Below are 23,781 nucleotides of genomic sequence, written 5' to 3' on the forward strand. Positions count from 1 at the left end.
ATTTCATACCCACAAGAAGGATGAGATGAGTTAACAGCATACCTTGCAGGAAAAATGCTTCAGCATGTGAAGAATAGTTCCAAGAATTTTGTTGTCATGTGGCATAACGAAGCTGCTGCCTTGCCTCACACTGTTCAGTGGAGTTTCTTCATAGTTCCCATGAGGAGGCTCACAGAGTTTCTTGCATGCCATCAGTGCCACCAAACTCCATACTTTTGCACAAGACACAGATGTTCTAGTACTCTCTCTGAGAGGCTACTCAAGACTTCCACAAGATTCTGGTTTTGTGCCTGCTGCTGGGGAACAGAATTGCTGTCTATCGCTCAAAGACATGTTCCTATCACCCAGACTGTTAAACCCTGCTACACTGCAAGGTTTCCGTGCCAAGATTTCTAGTGACACTACTAGAAGATTGGCTGGAAAGACCAAATCATCTTACTGGAAGCCATCTGATTCAGTGTCTGAAGACTCTTTCCTCACATTGAAGGTGCTCTGTACAGCTAAGACTGTTGCTGAGGAGGTCATAAATGCACTGGAGAAGTTCATATGCTGAGCTTAACATTTGAGGATCACCATTATGACACTTGCAGAGCTACAATGGTAGATGTTTTCCAAGAAACAGACAAACAGAGAAAAATTGCCCCAGACAAGAGGGTGCATTTATACCTGTTATCAAGAGAGCAAACTCCAGGATGACTGAGCAAATCCAGAACTACCCTCCCCAGTCAGGCCTGGATGGATCTTTGAGGATGGACTCATTACACCAGTTGTGTGTGAAATAGCACACACTCCTACATCAATCCTTTAGCTAATCAAATGTTTGTGTGCAAAGACCAGATGCTCACCACCCTACAAATGTTTGAAGAGCAAACCGCTTTACACGGAAACATGCAAGCACAGCGCAGCGCAGATGAGGATCAGTGTGACAATGTGTCTAGCAGTGGTGCCCTAGAGGAGACAACACGGATGAAGACTGATGAATAAAGGTTAAATTCCCTAGAATTACTAAGGGTTGTTTTTTCTTAAACATAAGCAATGCATCCTTGTGGTAAAGTAGAACTAAAATAAGTTTATTTGTAAACATTTTCTGAAGTATATATCTTCATGATTGTTCTAGGTTTGTCATGCTTGGTACCATTGTATTTGTGGGAGAAAGCTTTCAAAAGATACCCAACTTGACCCATATCCATTGACACTATTAAATTATAAATTTCCAACTGCAAGACATGAAGCTGGGAGTGGGGGTAGGTGGGATGTCAGCAAGTCTCCTCTACCACACCACAGAGATAGACACCACTGAAATTATGATTCTGTAGGCTTTTACAAATCAAATGACTCCTCCCTGACCCCTCTGTTACTGACTCACTCACGGCATGAGATTTTGCTACACTAAATTCCCAGACTAAAATCCTGGGACAAGCAAACAACTCCAGAGAAGTATCACCCCCTGGGAGGAACTGCATAGGCTGGATCAGACCCGGATCAAGAAGCCCAGATGACAAAGAAAGAGCTTGTGCTGTAAAAGAGCTTGTGCTGAACTAACTGAGTGTCCCTCAGTGTGTGGGTAAACTGAACGTTTCTTTAGGATTGTTTTCTCTGTAATTCTTCTGTTCTACATACAATAAATGCTCTGTGAAAGCTGGCTGCTCACTGTGCCGAGAGAGAGTGAACCACAGATGCTGCACTCATGTCAGACTTGCTGGGATAGTAGAGTGAACTGCAGGTGACAAGCCTAGATCCTTTATCTGGCGGGAGAGGAACATAGGTCCCTGCTCATACAGACATGTCACTCGGAGGTCTGAAACCTGAAAGGACACCCTTGAGAAGACCATGGAGGGAGCAGAGGTGAAGCAAACCTAGGAACTGAGAGAAAAAGAAAATACACACCAACTCTGTAAACAGAGATCCTGTTGCTGGCGTCGAGGACAGCAAGGTCTGCGCTCTTTGTGGGGTCTGTGTGGAATGCGACCTGGTTCACTGCCTGCTGGAGCTGGAGCTGGAAGGTACACATGGGAGGAGGCACCACAGAATGCTGGAAGGCGGTTACCAGCACCTTATCTGAGGAAACAGAAAAATCAGGCTATGCACCATCCCCCAACTGCAACTCCAGCTCTGACTCAGACTGTAACAGACACAGCAACACTGCCAGAGGAAGAGGAGGCTTGGAGGGTGGGGAGGGGTACAAAGAAGGGTTGCTCTGCTCACTGAGGCCCTGATTGAAAGCCCATTAATTCAACTCCTGTGGACTCTTAGGGGCTTAGGATTTAGCCCTGAAGGAGGGAGCTCTCCCACACACTAGTGTCTTTTATCACGTCCCTAAGTGAGAGAAGCAGCACTCAAGCATTGCAATGCCCCAGACAGACACCTGCTAAACACCAGACACACAAACGTCTAACATATTCCCCCTCCATCCCCCACTCATTGACTTGGCCTCCAACAATCACCTCCATCAATAACGGCCACGTTGGCCACAAGGTGGCTCTCCTCCCCAGTGCTGCAGTCCGTGCTCCAGTGCCAGTCGTAGCAGAGGGCGTGCCATCCCCTGCAGAGAGCGTGCAGTCGATATGGGATCTCAGGGTCCCACAGCAGTGACACAAGCCGGCTTTTCTCAGCGCTGCCAAAATGCAGGCTCTGCTTCAGGTACCAGTGATAGTTCCCTACTGTCCAGAGCTGAACTACACAGAGAAATGTAGTCATTACACACTGCATGGGGGCTGGGGCAGTAAGGTCACACCTAGCACCCAGCCGCATCCTCCCATCCAGCTTGCGAGGATCCCGCAGTTTTAGCTGAATGCCGTGGCTCAGGCCCTATCTCTGTCATGGCCACCGCCAAAGATTATTTCAGCAGCCCTTCAGACTGTCTAACCTTCAGTCACCCTGTGCTCCAGAGAGGAAGACTAGCTTTGGGGTTAACACACTACACTGGACACAAGAGATCCAGGTTCAATCCTTGTTCCACCAGCCTCTCTATGTGACCAGGGCCCAGTCACTTTGCTATCTGTACAGGCGGGATAACTACCCTTCCTGCCTCCCAACCTCTACCTTGCCTATTAAGATGGTGAGCTCCTTGGGCCAGGAGCTCTCTCTTACTGTTTCTGTGTAGCACTCAGCACAAAGCGACCCTGACCTCAACATTTGCTAAAAAGAACCTAAAACATCTGTGCCCCTCCTCTTCCTCACAAAAGACCATTCCCCAAGGGGACATTAGCATTAAGAGCTGGGCTCTTCAGGCACTGGCGCAGCTGTTTCAGAAGCCCAACGATGGGCAGTGAGCTTTGGCATTGCTTCCAAAGCAGCTGGCCTGGACAATGCCTGAGCAAAATCTAGGGAACTAGTGCAGTTTCTCCTGACCTTGCACAGGCATCTCAGACCACTGAGCAGAATCTTTCCACGTCTTCTGACATATTGCCTCTCCACACCTCCTAATTAACATGCACTTGGGGGCAGTCAGGGCACTGAAAGTATTCTTACCATAGGTGTTTGTCTCAGAGTTCTTTTCTTTCTTAACATCTTCCAACCAAACTGCCAGGATCGTAGAGTCTAAGTTCCAAAGCAGCTCGTTAACCTGATGGGACAGAGTCTCTCATTGGTGTTTCTGTCCATACACAAGGCAGACCACTATGTCAAAATCATCTACTCAAGCTTAAAAAATGGTGGTTGGCTCCTTCCTTGCCCAGACAACATACAAGGGAGCACACCATTACAGGTAATAGAAGGCAGTAACATATTACAAAGCTTATGCCAGGAAATCCCCCAGGAATGAATTTAAGATGGTAGACCACAGCCCTGTCTTAAGAAACTAAGGGGAGCATTAAGTAGAACCTCTTATACACTCTGCACAGTGCCTGAGGGAGGGAACAGCTTAAGCAAGCCCAATGAAGAGTCTCACACTCTCCATTCACACAACAGTCGTGCTTTGCCCTATTTTAGATCTTACTCTTTCCCACGCATCACCTGCAACCTCACCCCAGCTTCAAGACACAGTGGTGAGGCTGAAACAGAGCCTCCTCCCCATCTGGGGCGAGACCGTCCAGAGGCTGGAAGCACTGTCTCCAGGAGATCTTGGCGATCAAATGCTAGAGTCTCTGGAGAGGCTGCTGTCTCCTCAGTAGAGAGTGCACTTAAAAATACAGGGCCTGGTCCAGCTCCCAGTGCTGCCACTGGAAGCCTTCCACTGTCTTCAGTGGGAGACGGGTTGAGCCCATTGTTCTGCTCTTGCTCCTAGGCAGTTTGTGACCAAGAGAGAGATAAGAGCCTGATTTTAAAGAAGTCTGAATTTCCCAGGGTGCTGAGTGCCCAGCTGGAGTCAATAAGGCCACCCGTGCGTACTACAAAGGACTCTTTCACATAACCTCTCTTGTAAAGAGTCACAAATTGGTGCTTCCTACCTCCCCTCTCTTTCTGTAGATTCGGGGCAAGTCTGTCAGTGACTAAAGGCAATGAAGGGCCCAGTCTGCAGAGATCAGAGCTAGATACAAATTTGGATCTGCAGTTTAGATTCAGCTCACTACCAAGATGGGAACCAACAGCTAATTTGAAATCTGGATCCGGACTACTCTAGATTTGGGGTTACTCAGATCTGGACCCATAACTACTGACCACAACCCTTCATGTTCAGCAGACAGGTCTCCACACCAAGAAGCAGCAAGCACTGTATACACAGGAGGACAACATCCTAGACCCCTCACCTACCTTGGCTTTGCCTTTCTGAAACGGGAGGGTGAATTCCCCGTGAAGGAGACCATTTTTCTCAAAGAAGACAACATCATGTTTATTGGGCTTCTCCTGTGTGGAGGCTATCAGGCTTCCAGAGGGCCTTAAAACAAATGCAGGGGTAAAGCATGAGCGACCACAACTGATTGCAGATTTAAGGTAAGGAACACATCTAGCTGCTTGCCCTTGCCCAGAAGCACACAAACCCAAGGAGCAGCAGAGCATGTGCTCTTATCAGGCCCCCAGCCAAGACTCTGGCACCACCACGCAGACCTTACTCAGGGTTCACAACACCACTGTAGAAATAATATTAGCACAGGAGAGGATAAGTGCTGCTGTCCCTCCCAAAGCTGAGCCAGCCTGGTATGGGGTTGCTATAAGACTATACACAGGGCCTAAGCTCTCCTACCAGCTCTGGTCTCACCTCCTGAGTGGAGGGTGGGGGGGGGGGGAGAGGGGAAGGAGAGGTCCTGGGAAACAGGAATGACTGGCTCTAAACGGCTCTTCCTCCTTACATGTTTGACCATAAGGAGGGCAGCTCAAAGCAGGAAAACAAAGGAGGGAAAGGATCCTTCAGGCTCTGACAGACGCTGAGGAAACCCCACAGCCAGTGAACAAAACCCAACCTCATCCACCAGGAACACAGGCTGCTCATTACTCACTTCCAGGCCAGTGCTTGTTCTAGTCCTGGGATAGGCTCACTCGTCGACTGTAAGACCAGCTCTCTGCTCCACACTCTGATCTTCCGGGCCCCTACACAAGACAAGGGTAAGGGGGCGGGGGGTGGAGGGGAACAGGAAACTCAGGAGAAGTGTCCTCTGCTTTTGGTGGGGTGAGGTGGGGGGTGGAAAGGGACAACTTCCTCCTGAAGACCCAGAGCACAAATGTGAAGTATTGGCACCCTCACAGATAATGGCAGCTGCAGACAGGCTCACTGGAATTGCTGTGCAGCTTACAATTATGACACAGCTGTGAGTGACTATGCACAAGGTTGGACATTCGGATTGTGACCATTCTCCTGCTTAAAACGCCATACAATAACTCCTTTCTGCTTGGAGTTTGTCATGTGCATTCTATACTCAAACTTCCCAAATAACTCGGAGTTTCACATTTCCTTGCATTTCTGAGAGTTCCGATTCCAAAAATGACTTCTTCTGCATTCTGAGATGCACTGAACAGTTTTGGTCCAGTCACAATTAAAAAAAAGCTTGATGTGTAACATTAACTCCTTGTGTACGTGGTCTCAAATGAGATCAGGGGCCAGCTGACTTTTGAAATAAATGAGGGTCAAAATCCAAACGGTTTGGAAGACCAGCTTCTCTGGTAACAGTTCCATGTTCTGACAGAATGCACAACCCCGCCCCCGATAACAGACGGGGGAGGCTGAGGTCTGGCCCTGCAGAAGGCAGCCTAACTTGCACACTTTGGTTGTATAAGCTAGGACGTTCCGTTGGCATCACAACTGTGTAGGGACACAGCTGTAACTCAATGTTATCAGCCAGCACCTGAGGTTTTGATCCAAACAAGTGAAGTATCAGTTAGTGATAGCAAGTCGTGATACTCCCCAATATGCTTGGAAACGAAGCCAAAGGCCACATAAACTGGGTGTTTCTACCGGGCAAGAGGAGCAGTTTGGGAAGGTTTGCTTTCAGAAGAGCATGGTTTCAAAAGTTTGCTCCTAGCCTGTGACAGGGAGGAGTGAGAGGGTGAAAAAAAACACACCAGCAATTCTAGCCACTGCTTTGCTTTCCAGGATGCAGCATAAAATAACACCCCTCTTGTGCAATAGCCATCACACCAATTCTGACCTTGGCTAATCTCTGAGACAGAAAATTAGGTCCATGGAAAGTGAGAAAGAGCAGAGCTGTGAAGTCGGAATCTGGGCCCCCATTTCTTGCACAGGGGTGTTTCAGGTCGAGAGTTTGACTCAGACCCATCTATACTGAACACTAGGCCCAAAAATGGAAGGAAAAGCCTTCAGCTTTTTTCTTTAATTGCCAGTTACTAAATATGACAAAGTAAGGCGGCTTTGCCATCTTGATAAACTGGTAACAGCCTCCCACACCAGCACAGGTAAATACTTCAATTTGGGGCTGGGCAGGTTTTCTAGATCAGTTAATCCCATACCTGTCTGTGGACAAATAGCACTCACTGCTACAAACTGCCCATCTCCTCTCCAGGTGACTCGGGGTTGGCCATCATCAGAGGATGAAGCAGGTGGCACTTCCTGAAGTTATACAAGAAAAAACAAAGGATCAGGTGCAAGCCTGAAATGGCTGCTGCTGAAATGGCCTTTGGCTACAGAAAGCTATTGGCTGCCCCTACCCTTTGCAAGTCCATTATGTAGTTTATTACATCAACAACAACAAAAACAGGCGTTAAAAGAATGTTAAGGTGGCAAAGTTAAGAACTCAACAGTTAGGAAATGCCAGTAATAAAACTCAGGGGGTAGCCGTGTTAGTCTGTATCCACAAAAACAACGACGAGTCCAGTGGCATCTTAAAGACTAACAGATTTATCTGGGCATAAGCTTTCGTAGGTAAAAAACCTCACTTCTTCAGATGCATCTGAAGACTGTCCACACAGCCTTAATTTGGTCCCCTTGTGCACCTGCATTATTATACAGCTTTTAATGACAATCAAATCCATTTTAGCCACAGGTCTCCTCACGTTTTCAGTGCACAGGACAGACTGTGCTCTAGGGATGAACCAGGGCTGTGTAGTGAAGGGGGCTGTTGTCTATGGGACCCTGTCTGATGGGTTGCAGAAGTCTGAAAGTGTGCAGCGAATGAGGCAGGGAACTGCAGAAAGAGAAAGGCTGCTCTTCTGGTTAGAACAGTTGAATGCCACTCTGGAGAAGAGGATTCTATCCCTCCGTCTGCCACAGGGTTCTTGTGTGATGCCGGGCAAAGCACTGACACCAAAACATTAAGAGGTGATCAATCACTAACTGTGTGCTCCTCATTTTCTGGGACCCTGAACTTGAGACCCTGGGGTCTGATCTGCAGAAGTGCTGAGCTCTCACAGCTGTAACTCAGGTTAAAGGGAGCTGTGCTGTGAACATATGAAGAACTATACAATAGTATGTACGCTGAAAAATCATGCCCCAAGTGTCTCAAACTGGGCATCCAAAATTAGTGAAATCTTTTGGCTTTAATCTGTGCCTCAATTCCCAATAACACTGCACATCTCACAGTGGTGCTGTGAAGATACATTTGTTAATGTTTGGGAAGCACTCACTTTGGTGATGAAGTGCCAAAGAAGAGCCCAGGAGGAAATTCAGAATTTCATCTTCATAGCAGAGTTCAAACAATGTGAAAAAAAATAAGGCATGGGACACACATTGAATTATGCGGCTAAAATAAAATATTGACTAGCTCTCATTAAGTCACCACTGTCCATCCTGTACGCTGAACAAGGCAGGGGTCCTGTGGAAAAAACTGTATGCGATCATGTAATTAAAGACAGTATCATAATGTAAACACACAAGGGAGCAGAGTTAAGGCTGTACAGGTATCCTTCATTCTGGCTTTTCATAACTTTTGAGTGCTTGACTTGACCATCTTAGTGTTTCTTTAACTTAGTTTTGTTTGTGTTATTTCCTAGGATTTAAAAAAGGAAAGAGAAAAAAAAAATTCCACCATGTGACATCACACTGAATTCGACACCCACACAGGCCATCAGCAGGGCTGGAACCGTAGACCCACAGCATAGACCTCTACCACATAAGCTGAGTAACTGTTAGCAGTAGAGAACAACCTCAGAGTTACGAACTGACCACTCAACCACACACACTTCATTTTGAACCAGAATTACACAATCAGACAGCAGCAGACAAACACACGCGCACACAAATACAGTATAGTATTGTGTTAAACATAAACTACTAAAAAAATAAAGGGAAAGCAGCATTTTTCTTCTGCATAGTAAACTTTTAAAGCTGTATTAAGTTAATGTTCAGTGGTAAACTCTTAAAAGAACCACCATAAACTTTTGTTCAGAATTACAAACCACCTCCATTCCTGAGGTGTTCATAACTCTGAGCTTCAACTGGGACCAGCCACCAGAGGGGGAGGAGACACTTTGCCAGTGGGTTTCAGATATTTGCTGACACAGAAATGATGAGACTCAGGGACTCTGAGCTCCATTCCGGGCTCAGGAGGGGAGCATGCTCTAGTGGGCAAAGACCTTTCTGCCCATTTCCCCCAAAGCCTGACCCCTCTCCTGCCCTGTACTCTCCAATCTGTCCCAATTTGTCTCCCAGTGCTAGTCTCCACTGCTCTCCACTTTCCACATTCCAGGCCCAGTCTCCTTGCCTAGCCAGCCCTCACCTCCCCCTGGGGGCACCCCAACCAGCCACGCTAGCTCCAGTCTATTCCCCCAGGCACCTAGTCTCAGTCTCCTTGCCCAGCCTGCTTAAAGAACTCCCAACTCCTTGTCCTATATCAGTCTCCCCCATCTCCCCAGCCTCGCATTGACTTCTTGCACCAATCTACCCCCTCCCCACCCAACTCTTGTCCCTCTGCGCTCAAGTCAGGTTGCTTCCTGCTCCACACTCTCTGGGCCCCCGCAAAGGGTCACTGAGCGCAAAGGACACAATATCCCTGCTCTCAGCTCTGGTGCCATAGCAGCCCCATTCAGCCAGGGACAGCAAATGTAGGGAAAGTCCTGCTCAGACCCTGAAGCCTGGAATGGTGTATGTGCAGCCCAGTTGTCATGTAGGAGATATGAGGGGACAGAGAATGCTCAGTGCAAACAGCATCTCCAGAGAATTTAGCTGCTGCACTTTAACGAGCGTGAAATAAGACTTCCCGGAGGCTTATAACTTGACCAATTTTGGGGAATTTTCATGGAAACAGCAAAAGGCACATCCCGGACACAAATGCCTTGCCAAATTTCAAGTTTGTGCCCCAAGGTTTGGGGTGCTATCGTTTGTCAATGAAACAGCAGTAAATATTTTTTAAAAAACTTGCTTAAAACAAAATACTCTTCCCAATCTCGTTCTCAGAAAAACAGTTGAACCATTTTAGGTGAAACTTTAAAAAAAAATCCTGTGGCAGACACCTGGCATGGAAGTTTCAGCACAAACAGTTAAAGTTTGGCAAAGATATAAGCAACTGAAAACAGGGTCTTATAATGGGAAGCATTGGGCAAGCGGAACTCCAGGCAGCACTATCCACACTGCCTACTGTGTTTGAAAACCACTCCTAACCTGTCAGGTGCTAAGTGAGCATTACAGGCATTCAACACTGCATTACTGAAGTAGAGAGAAGGAAAAAGTATTTGACTTAAATCAAGTGAACAGTGAACAAATTAGGTGATAAAGAAACGGGTAGAAATAAGGACAGAATGCCAGGGAAGAAGCAGGAGCGTCCGCATAGCACGGAGGGAAAGACGATAGCTCTCTCTGTACAGCTGTCCCATCCGGGCAGCATGGAGACCTCATATGTCAGTGCAGTACCGTTTGCTTGCGATGAGCTGCCTGTTTGCCCTCTGATCCATGGAACTGTGTCTCCTTTTTGCCCCAACCAACAGTGATAAACTTTCCTGCAGGAGAGACAATTGCAGTATCTGAAGACTTACAAAATGACACCATGCAGTTTGACAGACAAATAGAACCCCAAGGCAGCATTGCCTTCCTGGCCTATGGTGCAGGCTTTTTACAGGACAAGCTCTTAGAGCTATTCTGTGGGATGCATTTCCTAGCAATACATGTCGCTAACAGCACTGCAGCAGCTGGGTAACTTTGCAGCAGGTTTGACATATTTAGAACCTCTGCTGCCAAGAAAAATATTGACACTCAGCTGCAATCTACTAACCTGATAGTAGTATCCTGCTGCCTCCTGGGCAGAGTTCATGCAGGTCTGTTTGTTCATTTCATTCATTTTTATGAGATAACAATGAAATACTTTTGAATGTCTGTGTTCACTGCAACAACTCACCTTCCCCAAAGTCATCCTGGTGGATCTCCCTTTCAGTAATTGGTTCAAAGTCCTTTGTCATCATTATAAGAGTTCGCTGACCTGCATGGTAAACATACAAGCCAGGATTAAAAATTACGTGTGTGGTATTCCCCAGTGTCAGAGAGAAGGTTGAATTCAGCTCCCCTGTTTGTCACGTAGCAAAAGCAGAGGGGAAAAAAATCACTATCAATAACAAGAAAATATGATTGTAAAGCCACAAAAATTGGCAGGGAGCCTCAGGCCTGGTCTACACTACGCGTTTATACCGAATTTAGCAGCGTTAAACCGATTTAACCCTGCAACCGTCCACACCACGAGGCCTTTTATATCGATATAAAAGGCTCTTTAAACCAGTTTCTGTACTCCTCCCCGACGAGAGGAATAGCGCTGAAATTGGTATTGCCATGTCGGATTAGGGTTAGTGTGGCCGCAAATCGACGATATTGGCCTCCAGGCGGTATTCCACAGTGCACATTGTGACCGCTCTGGAAAGCAATCTGAACTCGGATGCACTGGCCAGGTAGATAGGAAAAGCCCCTTGAACATTTGAATTTCATTTCCTGTTTGCCCAGCGTGGAGCTCTGATCAGCACGGGTGGCCATGCAGTCCCAAATCCAAAAAGAGCTCCAGCATGGACCGTATGGGAGATACTGGATCTGATCGCTGTATGGGGAGACAAATCTGTTCTATCACAGCTCCGTTACAAATTTGAAAAAATCTCCAGGCTATGATAAACAGAGGCCACAGCAGGGACTCAACACAGCGCTGCGTGACAAACATAACGGAAACCCAAAGAATCAAAGGGACGCTCATGGAGGGAGGGAGGGGGGACTGAGGACTCCAGCTATCCCACAGTCCCCGCAGTCTCTGAAAAACATTTGCATTCTTGGCTGAGCTCCCAACGCCTGTAGGATCAAACACATTGTCCCGGGTGGTTCAGGGTATATGTCGTCAATTTACCACCCCTTCTCCCCCGTGAAAGAAAAGGGAAAAAAATCGTTTCTTGCCATTTTTCAATGTCACCCTATGTCTACTGCATGCTGCTGGTAGACGCGGTGCTGCAACGCAGAACAGCAGCATCCCCTCCCCTTCCTTCCCTGATAGCAGATGGTACAAAATGGTGGAAAACCGTCATCATCCCATGAGTGCTGGCCTTGGTGAGGTCGGCCGGGAGCGTGTGGGTAAAAATGGGAATGACTCCCTGTCATTCCTGGCAGATGGTACAAAATGCTGGGTAACCGTCCTCATCATAGCAGAGCCTGAGCTCCATCAGCCCCCCCCCCTTTCATGTCTAAAGAAAAGATTCTGTACTCCCTGGAATATCTAGCAGTGGGAGGCTGTGTTCCTCTCACCCCCATCCTTTAATGTCCTGCCTGGACTATCATAGCAGCTGGAGGCTGCCTCCCCCTCATTTTATCTCGCTGAAAAGTCAGTGTTTCTTATTCCTGCACTCTTTATTACTTCATCACACAAATGGGGGGACACTGCCATGGTAGCCCAGGAGGGTTGGGGGAGGAGGGAAGCAACGGGTGGGGGTGTTGCAGGGGCACCCTCTAGAATGGCATGCAGCTCATCATTTCTGCAGGATCTCTGGGGCTCTGACCCGGAGCAGCTGTGCTCTCTGGCTCTCTAGTAGACTTGCCCCATATTCTAGGTAAGACTGACTCTATTTTTAGACAAAACATAAAGAAGAGAATGACCTGGGGAGTCATTCCCATTTTTGTCCATGCGCCCCCGGCCGACCTCAGCGAGGCCAGCCTGGAACACCCATGACAGCAGCAGATGGTACAAAATGATTGATAACAGTCATCTCATCACCAATTTACAATGGCAGGCAGTGCAATAGGGATGGTAACCATCTCTGCTACCTTGCAAAGGCAAATGAATGCTGCTGTGTAGCACTGCAGTACCGCCTCTGTCAGCAGCATCCAATACACATACAGTGACAGTGACAAAAGGCAAAACAGGCTCCATGGTTGCCATGCTATGGCGTCTGCCAGGACAATCCAGGGAAAAAAGGGGCGAAATGATTGTCTGCCATTGCTTTCATGGAGGAAGGAATGAGTGACGACATTTACCCAGAATCACCCGCGACACTGTTTTTGCACTGGGATCTCAACCCAGAATTCCAATGGGCGGGAGAGCCTGCGGGAACTATGGGATAGCTACCCACAGTGCAACACTCCGAAAATCGACGCTAGCCTCAGTACACAGACGCACACCATCGAATGAATGTGCTTAGTGTGGCCGCGTGCTCTCGACTTTATACAATCTGTTTTACAAAACCAGTTTATGTAAAATCGGAATAATCCCGTAGTGCATACGTACCCTCAGAGGCAAGCAGTTCTTGAACACTACCTCATATGCAACTTTGAAACTGACTAGATCAGGGGTCGGTAACCTTTCAGAAGTGGTGTGCCGAGTCTTCATTTGTTCATTCTAATTTAAGGTTTCGCGTGCTGGTCATACATTTTAATGTTTTTTAGAAGGTCTCTCTCTACAAGTCTATATATTATATAAGTAAACTAGTGTTGTATTGTAAAATAAACAAGATTTTCAAAATGTTTAAGAAGCGTCATTTAAAATTAAATTAAAATGTTGATCTCACGCCACCGACCCACTCAGCCTGCTGCTGGTCTGGGGTTCTGTTCACCTAGGCCGGCAGTGCGCTGAGTGGTGCCTGCAGCCGGGACCCCAGCTGGGAAGGGTCTGGCAGCCAGAACCCCAGACTGGCAGCGGGCTGTGTGGGGCTGGTGGCCAGGACCCTACAGCGGTAGTGGGCTGTTCGGGGCCAGCAGCCAGGACCCCAGACCAGCAGTGGGCTGAGTGGCTCAGCCCACTGCTGCTCAGGGGTTCCATCCTCCGGCTTCTGCCAGTCGGGATCCCAGCTGCCAGACCCGCTCAGCCCACTACTAGTCTGGGGTCCCGGCCCTGCCCACATACAGTGGGTACCTACCTTCTCCCTGGTTCTGGCCCATTCTCCTCCTCTCTCTACACTGAGCTGAGGGTGGGAGTGGACCGAGCACAGAGCTGGGGGTGAAGGGTCTGGCCAGGAGCTAGAATGAGGGAAGGAGCTCAGGGTTGGGGCAGGAGGTTTGGGTGTGGGGGCACTTACCTGGGCAGCTCCCAAGTGGTGTGATGGGTGCAGGTGGGAATGTGAGTAGGGGTGCAGGGGCTCCCGTTTGGTGCTCAGGGTGGGGGTGGGGATGTGCAGGGTGCATGGGATGTGGGGGTGGCTGGGGATGTGGCGGGTGCAAGAGTCAGGGCAGAGGGCTGGGGGCATGTGACGGGGGTGCAGGTGTCAGGGTAGGGGGGCTGGGTATGTGTGGGGGTGCCAGTCAGGGCATGCATCCGACGAAGTGGGTATTCACCCACAAAAGCTCATGCTCCAAAACGTGTTAGTCTATAAGGTGCCACAGGATTCTTTGCTGCTTTTACAGATCCAGACTAACATGGCTACCCCTCTGATACTAGTCAGGGCTAGGGTCATGGGGGGGTGAAGGAGTCAACAGAGGGTTGGGTGGTACAGGGCTTAGGGCAGAGGGCTGAGTGACTGCCCCCCCAAGAACTCCCCCCCCCTTGTCCCATCTATCCCCTCCTGGGACTCCAACCCCTATCTAAGCCTCCCTGCCCCTTATCCCCTGACTGCTGCCCTACAATTCCCTACCTGTCCCCTGCCCTTCCCCACACCCCCGCACTCAGACAGACCCCCTGGACTCCCATGCCTATCTAACCGCTCCCCGCCCCCTGACAGGATCCCCAGAACTCTGGACCCCTACAACGCCTCCCCTGCTCCCTGCCTGCCCCAATCCCTCTCCACACCTCTACCTCCTGACAGCCCCCGCAGAACTCTCGACTCATCCAACCCCCCCAGCTCCTTGTCTCCTGACCACCACCTCCAGAGACCCCCCAACACCCTAACTGCTCCCTCAGGACCCTCTTTGCTTCGTGTCCCCTGATTGTCCTGACCCCTATCCACCCCCCAAACAGACCTCAGGACTCCCATGCCCCATCCAACTCCCACTGCTCCCTGACTGCCCCCTCCAGAGTCCCCCGCCCCAACCACCCCCCCATCCAACCCACCCTGCTCCCTGTCCCTTGACTGCCCTCACCTTTTACCCAAACGTGACCCCCCCCCCGGCCCCAGAGCCGGCCCCCTTACCATGAGGCTCCTCACTCATCCGGAGCCCTGCCACTGCTGCCCCCGCACGCGCAGCCTTGCTCCACCCCACCCCTCAGAGTGCTGTGTGCGCGGCAGCAGGGCTCCAGATGAGCAGGGAGCGTCTTTCCCTCCCCATAGAGCCAAACGCTGCCCCGCAGGGGTGCCTAGCCCCAGCCCCCAGAGCGCTGCATGCACAGCAGCAGGGCTCTAGGGGAAGGTGAGGGAGGGGGCAACGGCTTGCTGCGCTCGGGCTGGCACTCCGGCCCAGGACTGCGGACCCCGCATGCCGCGTTGGCAGGATTTTTAATGGCACGTGGAGTCCCAGCAGGTAGCAGAGTGCCATTAAAAATTGGCACACGTGCCATAGGTTGCCAATCCCTGGACTAGATTTTAAGTTGACAGTAATTCCTATAAGTAGAGAGGGTCACAATTTCCTATGGGAGAACAGGTGCTATAAGTATTTTACAAAGAACACAGTGCTACTACTCAAATTAGTTGGAGTTGAGGACATTTAGTGCTTTGCAGGTAATGTTTAGCACCTTGTAGGATTGGGTCTTCATATGCACAGCACCATTGCAATGCAGACACTTCTGGAGAAAAGGCCAATAAGCACGCTGCACGAAAACGGGGGTAAAAAAAAGGAAAAGAAGTTTCAGGCAAAGTCAGCAAACCCCAACTCCTATGAGAAGAGCCATCGGATTCTTTATCACCCTGACTTCTATGTTTATAGTAACATATTTTCTGTTTGCACATAACCGAATCATTTAAACTGCTAACATGCCACATTAGTTATAAGCAGCATAAAAAAAACAGAACTGTTTCTCTCTCCGTTATCATCATTAGACAGGAAACAGGATCTTTCCCCAGATCAGAGCCCTAGTTCTGCTCTTCAACTACAGTCTGACATCTCCAAACTGTCGGATAACAAGAAGAGTTTGCAGCCTCTTTGCCCAGCAGAAGTTCCTTCAATAATGGTACTGAGACCTCAATATAAAGACTATACCAGGGAGAATACAGCAAGAAGCTGATCATTTTTTCTTGCATTTAAGACCTCCAGATGTTTCAGAAGAGCCAGAGAGCTCCCCTTAATTCATCATTGAGGTTCATAAGAAAAGGAGAGTAAAACTTGTCCACTTATTTTGGTCTCTCATGCGCACCTTTAAAACACCAAGCCTTTTGCTTTGTTTAATATACTTGGACTTCAGTAAAGCATCTGAAATGGGACCACATGACAGAACATGGGGATTAATACAAGAACTGTAAGGTGCATAAGGAACTGGCTCAAGGGGAAAAGGAAAACAATTGTGCTCAAAGATGAACTACTGGACAGGAGGGATGTTACTAGTGGAGTTCCCCAAGCATCAGCCTTGAGAACAATTTTACTCAATACTTTTGTTTACGACTGTGACTGAATGCACCCCTGTATTCACACCTAAACAAATCTTTGTACACAATAGGCCTTGTGACGTATCACTTGAAAACTAATAATTTAATGGTCAGTAATACCATGATGAAACATGTGTAGCAATGTTATATGTAAAGTTACGAACGTAAGCTGAAATCATGACTGAAGTGTGTTTACTAGACAAGTCTGAGGAGGGGGTAAACAAACCTGTTTCTCAAAGATAAAGGACAAGCTGACGCCTCTAGCCATGATAGCCCATCACTGGTCACATTCTTTGGCAACGAAGGAGTGTGGGGCAGGAACAAATAGATCTGCACCTTTGCAAACAACAGCATGGAACTTATTTCACAGCTGGATTCCTTGTCTCCTTCCTCACAGTGGGAAGGAACTAGAGGGAGCCCTCAGGAAAATGCATTTCAAAAGGTGACTGAACTATAAAAACAACCCAAGTTCTCTCTCCTTATACATCTCTTGCTCTTTCACCTAAGATGACAACTAAAATCAGCTCATCTGACTTTGGAAAAGAGCTTGATCTGAAATTTGGTCAGCCCTGTTCCTAGGAGCATGTAGTTAAGAATTTTTATCTTGAATCAAGTCTAGTTTGCTTAGTACTAGGAAGTGTTTTATCTTTATTTCTCTTGTGACCATTTATGACATTAAAGCCTTGTACTTGTACACATTTAACAATCTCTCTCTGTAGATAAAGAAACTTGTTTTATTTTTTAATCAAAACTAATCCGTGTTGTGGTTAAACTGGGCTAATGGGGGAACTCCATTTAAAGTAGCAGACTGTTGTATACTGATCTCCTTAGAGAGACAATGGATCTAATATATCTGGACTGCTCAGGAGAGGGCAGGACAGAGCAGAACACATGTTCTGGGAGAAAATCTGGGACTGGGAGTGTGTTGGGGTCACCCTGCAAGTGGGTAACCAAGGCTGGTGGAAGCCAGAGCGTGACTGATGTGTGGCTTGCAGGCACTCAGAGTGTGACCTGCATGCTATTTGACTGTGAGCGGCCCAGGTGGGAGTAACAGCAGCAAACCAATTGGAGGCACCCACATTTGCAGGGCAGGGGTGACGTAGCTCCTCACTGGTCTGGCTAGCACCCCAGAATGTTACAGTTCATACAAGACTTGTAAGGTGAGTAAGGAACTGGCTCAAGAAGAAAAAGGCAACAGGTTGTGCTCAAAGGTGAACAACTGGAGGAAGGTTACTAGTGGAGCTCCTCAAGGATCAGCCCTAGGTCCAATTTTACACAATATTTTTATTCATGACCTTGGTGTAAGAAGTAAAAGTGTGCTAATGAAATTTGCTGATGATTCCAGAGGAAGAAAATCAAAACAAAAAAGGAGTTCAGGAGAACTGGCAGTTTCTCAAGGAGACAATATTAAAGGTACAATTGCAAACCATCCCGATGTGAAGAAAAGATAGGAAAAATACTAAGAGGCCAATATGGAGCCATCAGGAACTCTCTAATTACCTGAAAATCAAAACAGAAACCTACAAGAAGTGGAAGCATGGACAAATTGCAGGAAGGGGTACACAACAATAGCTCAGGCACAGAGGGACAAAAATCATAAAGGTTAAGGTGCAAAATAAATTACAACTAGCAAAGGGATAAGAGACAATAAGAAAAGGTTCCTAACGTATTTATAGAACAAGAGAAAGAAAAGGAAAGTGTTAGTCCTCCATTTAGTGGGGAAGGAGAGCTATTAACTGATGACATCAAGAAGGCTGAGGTATTTAATGCTATTTTGCTTCAGTCTTCTTTAAAAAGGTTAATGGTGACCAGAAAGTCAACACTAGGGGTGAGCAAACTACAGCCCGCGGGCCAGATCCGTTTTAGGCCGGCCCACGAACTCCCACTGTGGAACGGGGGACCACACCATGCAGCTCAGCCTGCTTCGGCTTTGGCGCTGGGTCGGGGGCTGCTCCAGTGCTCCAGCCGGGCCCGGCGCAGGGCTGGGGCCGCACCACGCTGGTCCGGAAGCTGTGACATGGTCCCGCTCTGGCTCCCACACACTCCAACGGAAGTTGCAGGGGCAGTGCCTGTGGATGGGGCAGTGTGCAGAGCCACCTGGCGACGCCTCTGCATAGGAGCCAGAGAAGGGACATGCCATTGCTTCTGGAAGCTGCTTGAGGTAAGCGCCGCTCGGAGTCTGCACCCCTGAGCCTCTCACCAGGCCCCGACCCCCTGCCCCAGCCCTGATCCCCCTCCTGCTCTCCAAACCCCTCGATCCAGCCTGGACCACCCTCCTACACACCAAACTCCTCATCCCCAGCCCCACCCCAAAGCCCACACCCCCAATCAGAGCTCTCCCCTCCTCCCCTACCCCAATCCCAATTTTGTAAGCATTCATGGTCAGTCATAAAATTTCTATTCTCCGATGTGGCCGTCGGAACAAAAAGTTTGCCCACTCCTGCTCGACACAATTAATACTTACAAGGCAGAAGGAACCCAAGACAAAACAGGGAAGGAACAGATAAGTTAGAGGACTAAAGATGACTGCGGGAGACTTGATAACAGTCTTCAAATATGTTAAGGGCTGTTATAAAGAAGACTGATCAATTGCTCCCCATGTCCACTGAAGGAAGGACAAAAAGTAATGGGCTTAAATCTGAAGCAAGGGAGACTGGTTAGATATCCGTACAAGCCAAACTCTAAGAGCAGTTAAGTTCTGGAATAGGTTTCTAAGGGAACTGTAGAATCCCCATCACTGGAGGTTTTTAACAACAGGTTGCACAAACACTTATCAGGGATGGTCTAGGTTTACTTGGCCCCGCCTCTGCACAGGGAGCTGGACTGGATGACCTCTTGATGTTCCTTCCAGCCCTGCATTTCTATGATTCTCCAGTACAAAGTTGGGAAGTATCGTCAACATGGAGGAGGACTGGAATATTACATAGGAAGACCTGGATGACCTTGAGAACTGGCGTACAGAAACGGGATGAAATTTAATAGTGGGAAACGCAAAGTCATGCATTTAGGGTCTAAACAAACATCTGCTATCAAGTGGGGGCTCATCAGCTGGAAGTGACAGAAAAGGAAAGAGGCCTGGGTGCCTTGATCAATAACAGGATGACAATGAGCACCAATGTGATGCAGTTGAGAAAGAGGCAAATATGATCCTATGATGCATCAGGAAGGACATATCCAATAGAGAGAGAGAGAAAAGTAGTAATGACATTTTACAAGGTACTGGTAAGACCTCATCTGGAGCCTGTACAATTCTGATCACCCACATTCAAGAGAGATGAATTCAAACTGGAACTGGTGCAAATAAGTGATCGGGGGAATGGAGGGCCTATCTTATGAGGGGAGACTGGAAGAGTTTGGCTTGCTAAGCCTAGCAAAACAAAGGTCAAGAGGGAACGTGACTGCTCTCTATAAATATATCAGGGCGGAGGGGGCAGAGATAACAGGGAGGGAGAAGAGTGATCGAAGATAAAGGACAATATTGACAAAAAACAACAAAAAGATATGAACTGGCCATGAACAAATTCAGGCTGGAAATCTGAAGGTTTCTAATCATCAGAGGGATGAGGTTCTGGAAGTCTCCCAGGAGGAGTTGTGCAGGCAAACAACTTAATGTTGAGAGAAAGCTGGACATAAGAACAAGTGGAATTGCATGGCAGGGCCTGGCAGTTCTTAGAGTCACTCCTGGTCCATGTCAGATACTCTTAAAAAATCTCATGCTTCAGGGCTTCAGCTGGTCACCTGCAGGGGTCAGGAAAGGATATTCCCCTCACAAATTATTCTGGGTTTTTTTTCCAATCTACTTCCTCTGAAGCATCTGAGATGCCATGGCTACAGATAGAAAATTGGCTGGGGTGGGCCAATGCTTTGAGGTGGCACTAAGCACTCTCTTTCTCAGGTGCTTGGGTGGCTGGTTCTTGCTCACATGCTCAGGGTCTAACAGGCCATATGTGGGATGAAGAAGACATTTTCCCTCAGATCAGATTGGCAGTGACCTTGGGATTTTTTGCCTTCCTCTGCAGCCTGGGATGCTGATCACTTGCCAGGGTTATCTTGGTGTATGTCACTAAACAATTCCCTACCATTCCAGGGACCTTGGGCACTGGGGCACCTCAGGCCCTCCTGTTCTGTCTGTGGAACACAATAAATTAGATTAAGGCTGTTGATTAATGGCCGTTAACTCACACAATTAGCTCAAAAAATTAATCACAGTTTTAATCGCATTCTTAAACAATAGAATAGCAATTGAAATGTATTAAATATTTTGGATGTTTTTCTGCATTTTCGTGTACATTGTATTGTATTTCATGTACATTGTATTCTGTGTTGTAACTGAAATCAAAGTGTTTATTTTTATTACAAATATATGTACTGTAAAAATAAGGACATAGTATTTTTCACTTCACCTCATACAAGTACTGTAGTGCAAACTCTTCATTGTGAAGGTGCAACTTACAAATATAGAATTTTTTTTTGTTACATAACTGCACTCAAAACCAAAACGATGGAAACTTCAGAGCCTACAAGTCCATTCAGTCCTACTTCTTCAGCCAAATGCTAAGACAAACAAGTTTGTTTACATTTACAGGAGATAATGCTGCCCTCTTATTTAAAATGTCACCAGAAAGTGCGAACAGGCATTTGCATAGCACTTTCGTAGCTGGCATTCCAAGGTATTTACGTATAGGATATGCTAAACATTCGTATGCCCCTTCGTGCTTCAGTCACCATTCCAGAGGACAAGTTTCCATGCTGATGACCCTCGTTAAAAAAAATATATATAGGTTAATTAAATTTGTGACTGATCTCCTTGTGGAAGAATTGTATGTCCCCAGCTCTGTTTTACCACGTTCTGCCATATATTTCATGTTATAGCAGTCTCGGATGATGACCCAGCACATGTTCATTTTAAGAACACTTTCGCTGCAGATTTCACAAAACACAAAGAAGGTACGAATGCGAGATTTCTAAAGATAACTACAGCACTCGACCCAAGGTTTAAGAATCTGAAGTGCCTTCCAAAATTGGAGAGGGATGAGGTGTGGAGCATGCTTTGAGAAGTCTTAAAAGAGCAACACTTTGATGCAGAAACTACAGAACATGAACCACCAAAAAAGAAAATTAACCGTCTGCTGGTGGTATCTGACTCAGATAACGAAAATGAACATGTGGCGGTCCATACTGCTTTGGACTGTTATCGAGCAGAACCCGTCATCAGTATGGACTCATGTCCCCTGGAATGGTGGTTGAAACATGAAGGGGCATGTGCTAAAGATTCACATCTGGCACGTTAATATCTTGTGACGCCAGCTACAACAGTGCCATGAGAATGCCTGTTCTCATTTTCAAGTGACATTGTAAACAAGAAGCAGGCAGCAGTATGTCCTGCAAATGTAAACAAACTTGTTTGGCTGAAGTAAGACTGAGTGGACTTGCAGGCTCTACAATTTTCACATTCTTTTATTTTTGAATGCGGGGGTAGGAGGGTTGTACATAATTCTACATTTGTAAGTTCAACTTTTAGGATAAAGAGATTTCACTTAAGTACTGTAGTGCATTGAAAAATACTATTCCTTTTGGTTTTTTTACAGTACAAATATGTGTACTAAAAATAAAGTGAGCACTGTGCACTTTGTATCTGTGTGATAATTGAAATCAATGTATTTGAAAATGTAGAAAACATCCACAAATATTTAAGTAAATGGTATTCGATTATTGTTTAATAGTGCAATTTATCACAATTAATTTTTTTAATTGCTTGATGGCCCTAGTTTAGACAAATATATTACAGCCCTCAGGAGACTAATTTCAGTTGTCGGGTTTTGTGTGCGGGTGCTGGATGATGTTAATGGCCTGTGCTATATAGGAGGACAAACTAAATCTGGTGATCCCTTCTGGTCTTCAGCTTTATGACTCTTTTGCTGTTGCTTCTGATACAAAGGATTAGAAGCAATTTCTGCTATGAAGAATGTCACGAGGAATTTAACACAACTATCCTAGTTTTTTTGAATGCAGCACCAGATTTTATTTCCTTGAGAGAGATCTGTAAAGCTGCTGAATCAGAACGTGTGTGTGTCATAATTGTTCAGGGCCAGGTAACTGGATTACGCAAGCATGGTTCAGGACGAGCAAAGGGGCAGAATTCGGCCCTATGAAAACTGATACAAGGCTGTACTAAACTATCTTGTATTTGCTCAACAGAGTTTACAAACAGACTATAATCTGTACCTGTAACCAGCAGGACAAGCTCCTGGTCAGGACTCCAGCTCATGGTGGTCAGACCACTGTCCACACTCCCAACGCATTCAAGCTGTAAGAGAAATATGAGCAGTGTGAGGTATTTGTGTATGTACAGATGATACATATACAACAGCAAGAAAGGCTGACTGTCTCTCCAATCTATTGTTCTGATTTACGAGGAGCTAGGGGAGATGACAATTGCACCAGCTTTGGCTACTCATGATTGCCAGAGCTGTGCTCTAGTAACAGGCCACAACCCCTTTTGGTGAAGAGAAGGGAAACTCCAGATACCTACAAAATGACTCAGTCTTACACAGAAGGAGTCTCAGTACCCACACAGTGAATTTCAAGACACCAAAACACATTCCAAGCAAAACCAGTAAGCATTAAAACAACGTTAAGCCTGAGAAATCAATTTGTAAAGCCAAGACATATAAGATTAGAAGCTAAACCTTAACTCTGACCATAGTGCTCGTGCCAGAAAGTATCATCTCTGACTCATTAGACAAGTTGTTAATACATACTATAGGACATGATCTTTCATACACTAAATGACAATACTTCACGCAGTCTTCAGACTAAGCTTGATTTTTATTTTTATTTTTTTCCAGTCTGAGTGACATTTGCAAAAATGCCCCATGCGAACAAAGTTGGCTGAGATGGCAATAGCAGCTATCCAACCCCTGGTCTACACTATGGGATTAGGTTGAATTTAGCTGCATTAGGTTGATTTTATTATGCTTCTACACAAAAAACCCAGTTCCGTCGACCTAAAGGGCTCTTAAATTCAACGTGTGTACTCCTCCTCGGCAAGGGGAGTAGCGCTAAAATCGACCTTGCTGCGTTGAATTTGGGGTAGTGCAGACACAATCCAATGGTATTGGCCTCCGGGAGCTACCCCAGAGTGCTCCAATGTGACCACTCCGGACAGCACTTTCAACTCCGATGCACTAGCCAGGTACACAGGAAAAGCCCCGGGAAATTTAGAATTTCATTTCCTGTTTGATCAGTGTGGCAAGCTCAGCAGCACTGGTCCCAGAATCGCAAATGAGCTCCAGCATGGACTGAACGGGAGACACTGGATCTGATTGCTGTATGGGGAGAAAAATCTGTGCAGACAAAACTCCAATCAAAAAGAAGAAATGATAATATATACGCCAAAAATTGCACAGGGCATGATAGACAAAGGCTACACGGCAGTGCTGCGTGAAAGTTAAGGAGCTCGGGCAAGTCTATCAAAAGACAAAGGATGCAAACGGTCGCTTCGGGTCAGAGCCCCATACATGCTCCTTCTATGATCTGCTGCATTACATTCTAGAG

The 23,781-nt window shown here is 47.0% G+C and overlaps 1 protein-coding gene across 7 annotated transcripts in view; it reads right to left on the bottom strand.

The window, feature by feature from the left end:
* ELP1 (elongator complex protein 1) overlaps positions 1-23,781 on the bottom strand; it is a 149,121-nt gene that overhangs the window by 110,409 nt on the left and 14,931 nt on the right. For 6 of the 7 annotated variants that reach the window (XR_004000872.1, XM_030566039.1, XM_030566038.1 and 3 more), the window contains exons 4-13: positions 22,450-22,531; positions 15,378-15,452; positions 10,656-10,736; positions 10,175-10,260; positions 6,841-6,940; positions 5,376-5,466; positions 4,693-4,816; positions 3,472-3,565; positions 2,445-2,675; positions 1,888-2,058 (exon numbers count right to left, since the gene is read on the bottom strand). Coding sequence is in view for 6 of the 7 variants with exons in the window: in XM_030566039.1 (XP_030421899.1) it covers positions 1,888-2,058; positions 2,445-2,675; positions 3,472-3,565; positions 4,693-4,816; positions 5,376-5,466; positions 6,841-6,940; positions 10,175-10,260; positions 10,656-10,736; positions 15,378-15,452; positions 22,450-22,531 (1,135 nt within the window). In the remaining variant the exon portion in view is untranslated. The remainder of the gene's footprint in view (positions 1-1,887; positions 2,059-2,444; positions 2,676-3,471; positions 3,566-4,692; positions 4,817-5,375; positions 5,467-6,840; positions 6,941-10,174; positions 10,261-10,655; positions 10,737-15,377; positions 15,453-22,449; positions 22,532-23,781) is intronic. The other variant, XM_030566041.1, reaches the window with a different exon arrangement.

This window comes from Gopherus evgoodei, chromosome 6 (assembly GCF_007399415.2).
Source record: "Gopherus evgoodei ecotype Sinaloan lineage chromosome 6, rGopEvg1_v1.p, whole genome shotgun sequence".
NCBI classification, from domain to species: domain Eukaryota; kingdom Metazoa; phylum Chordata; order Testudines; family Testudinidae; genus Gopherus; species Gopherus evgoodei.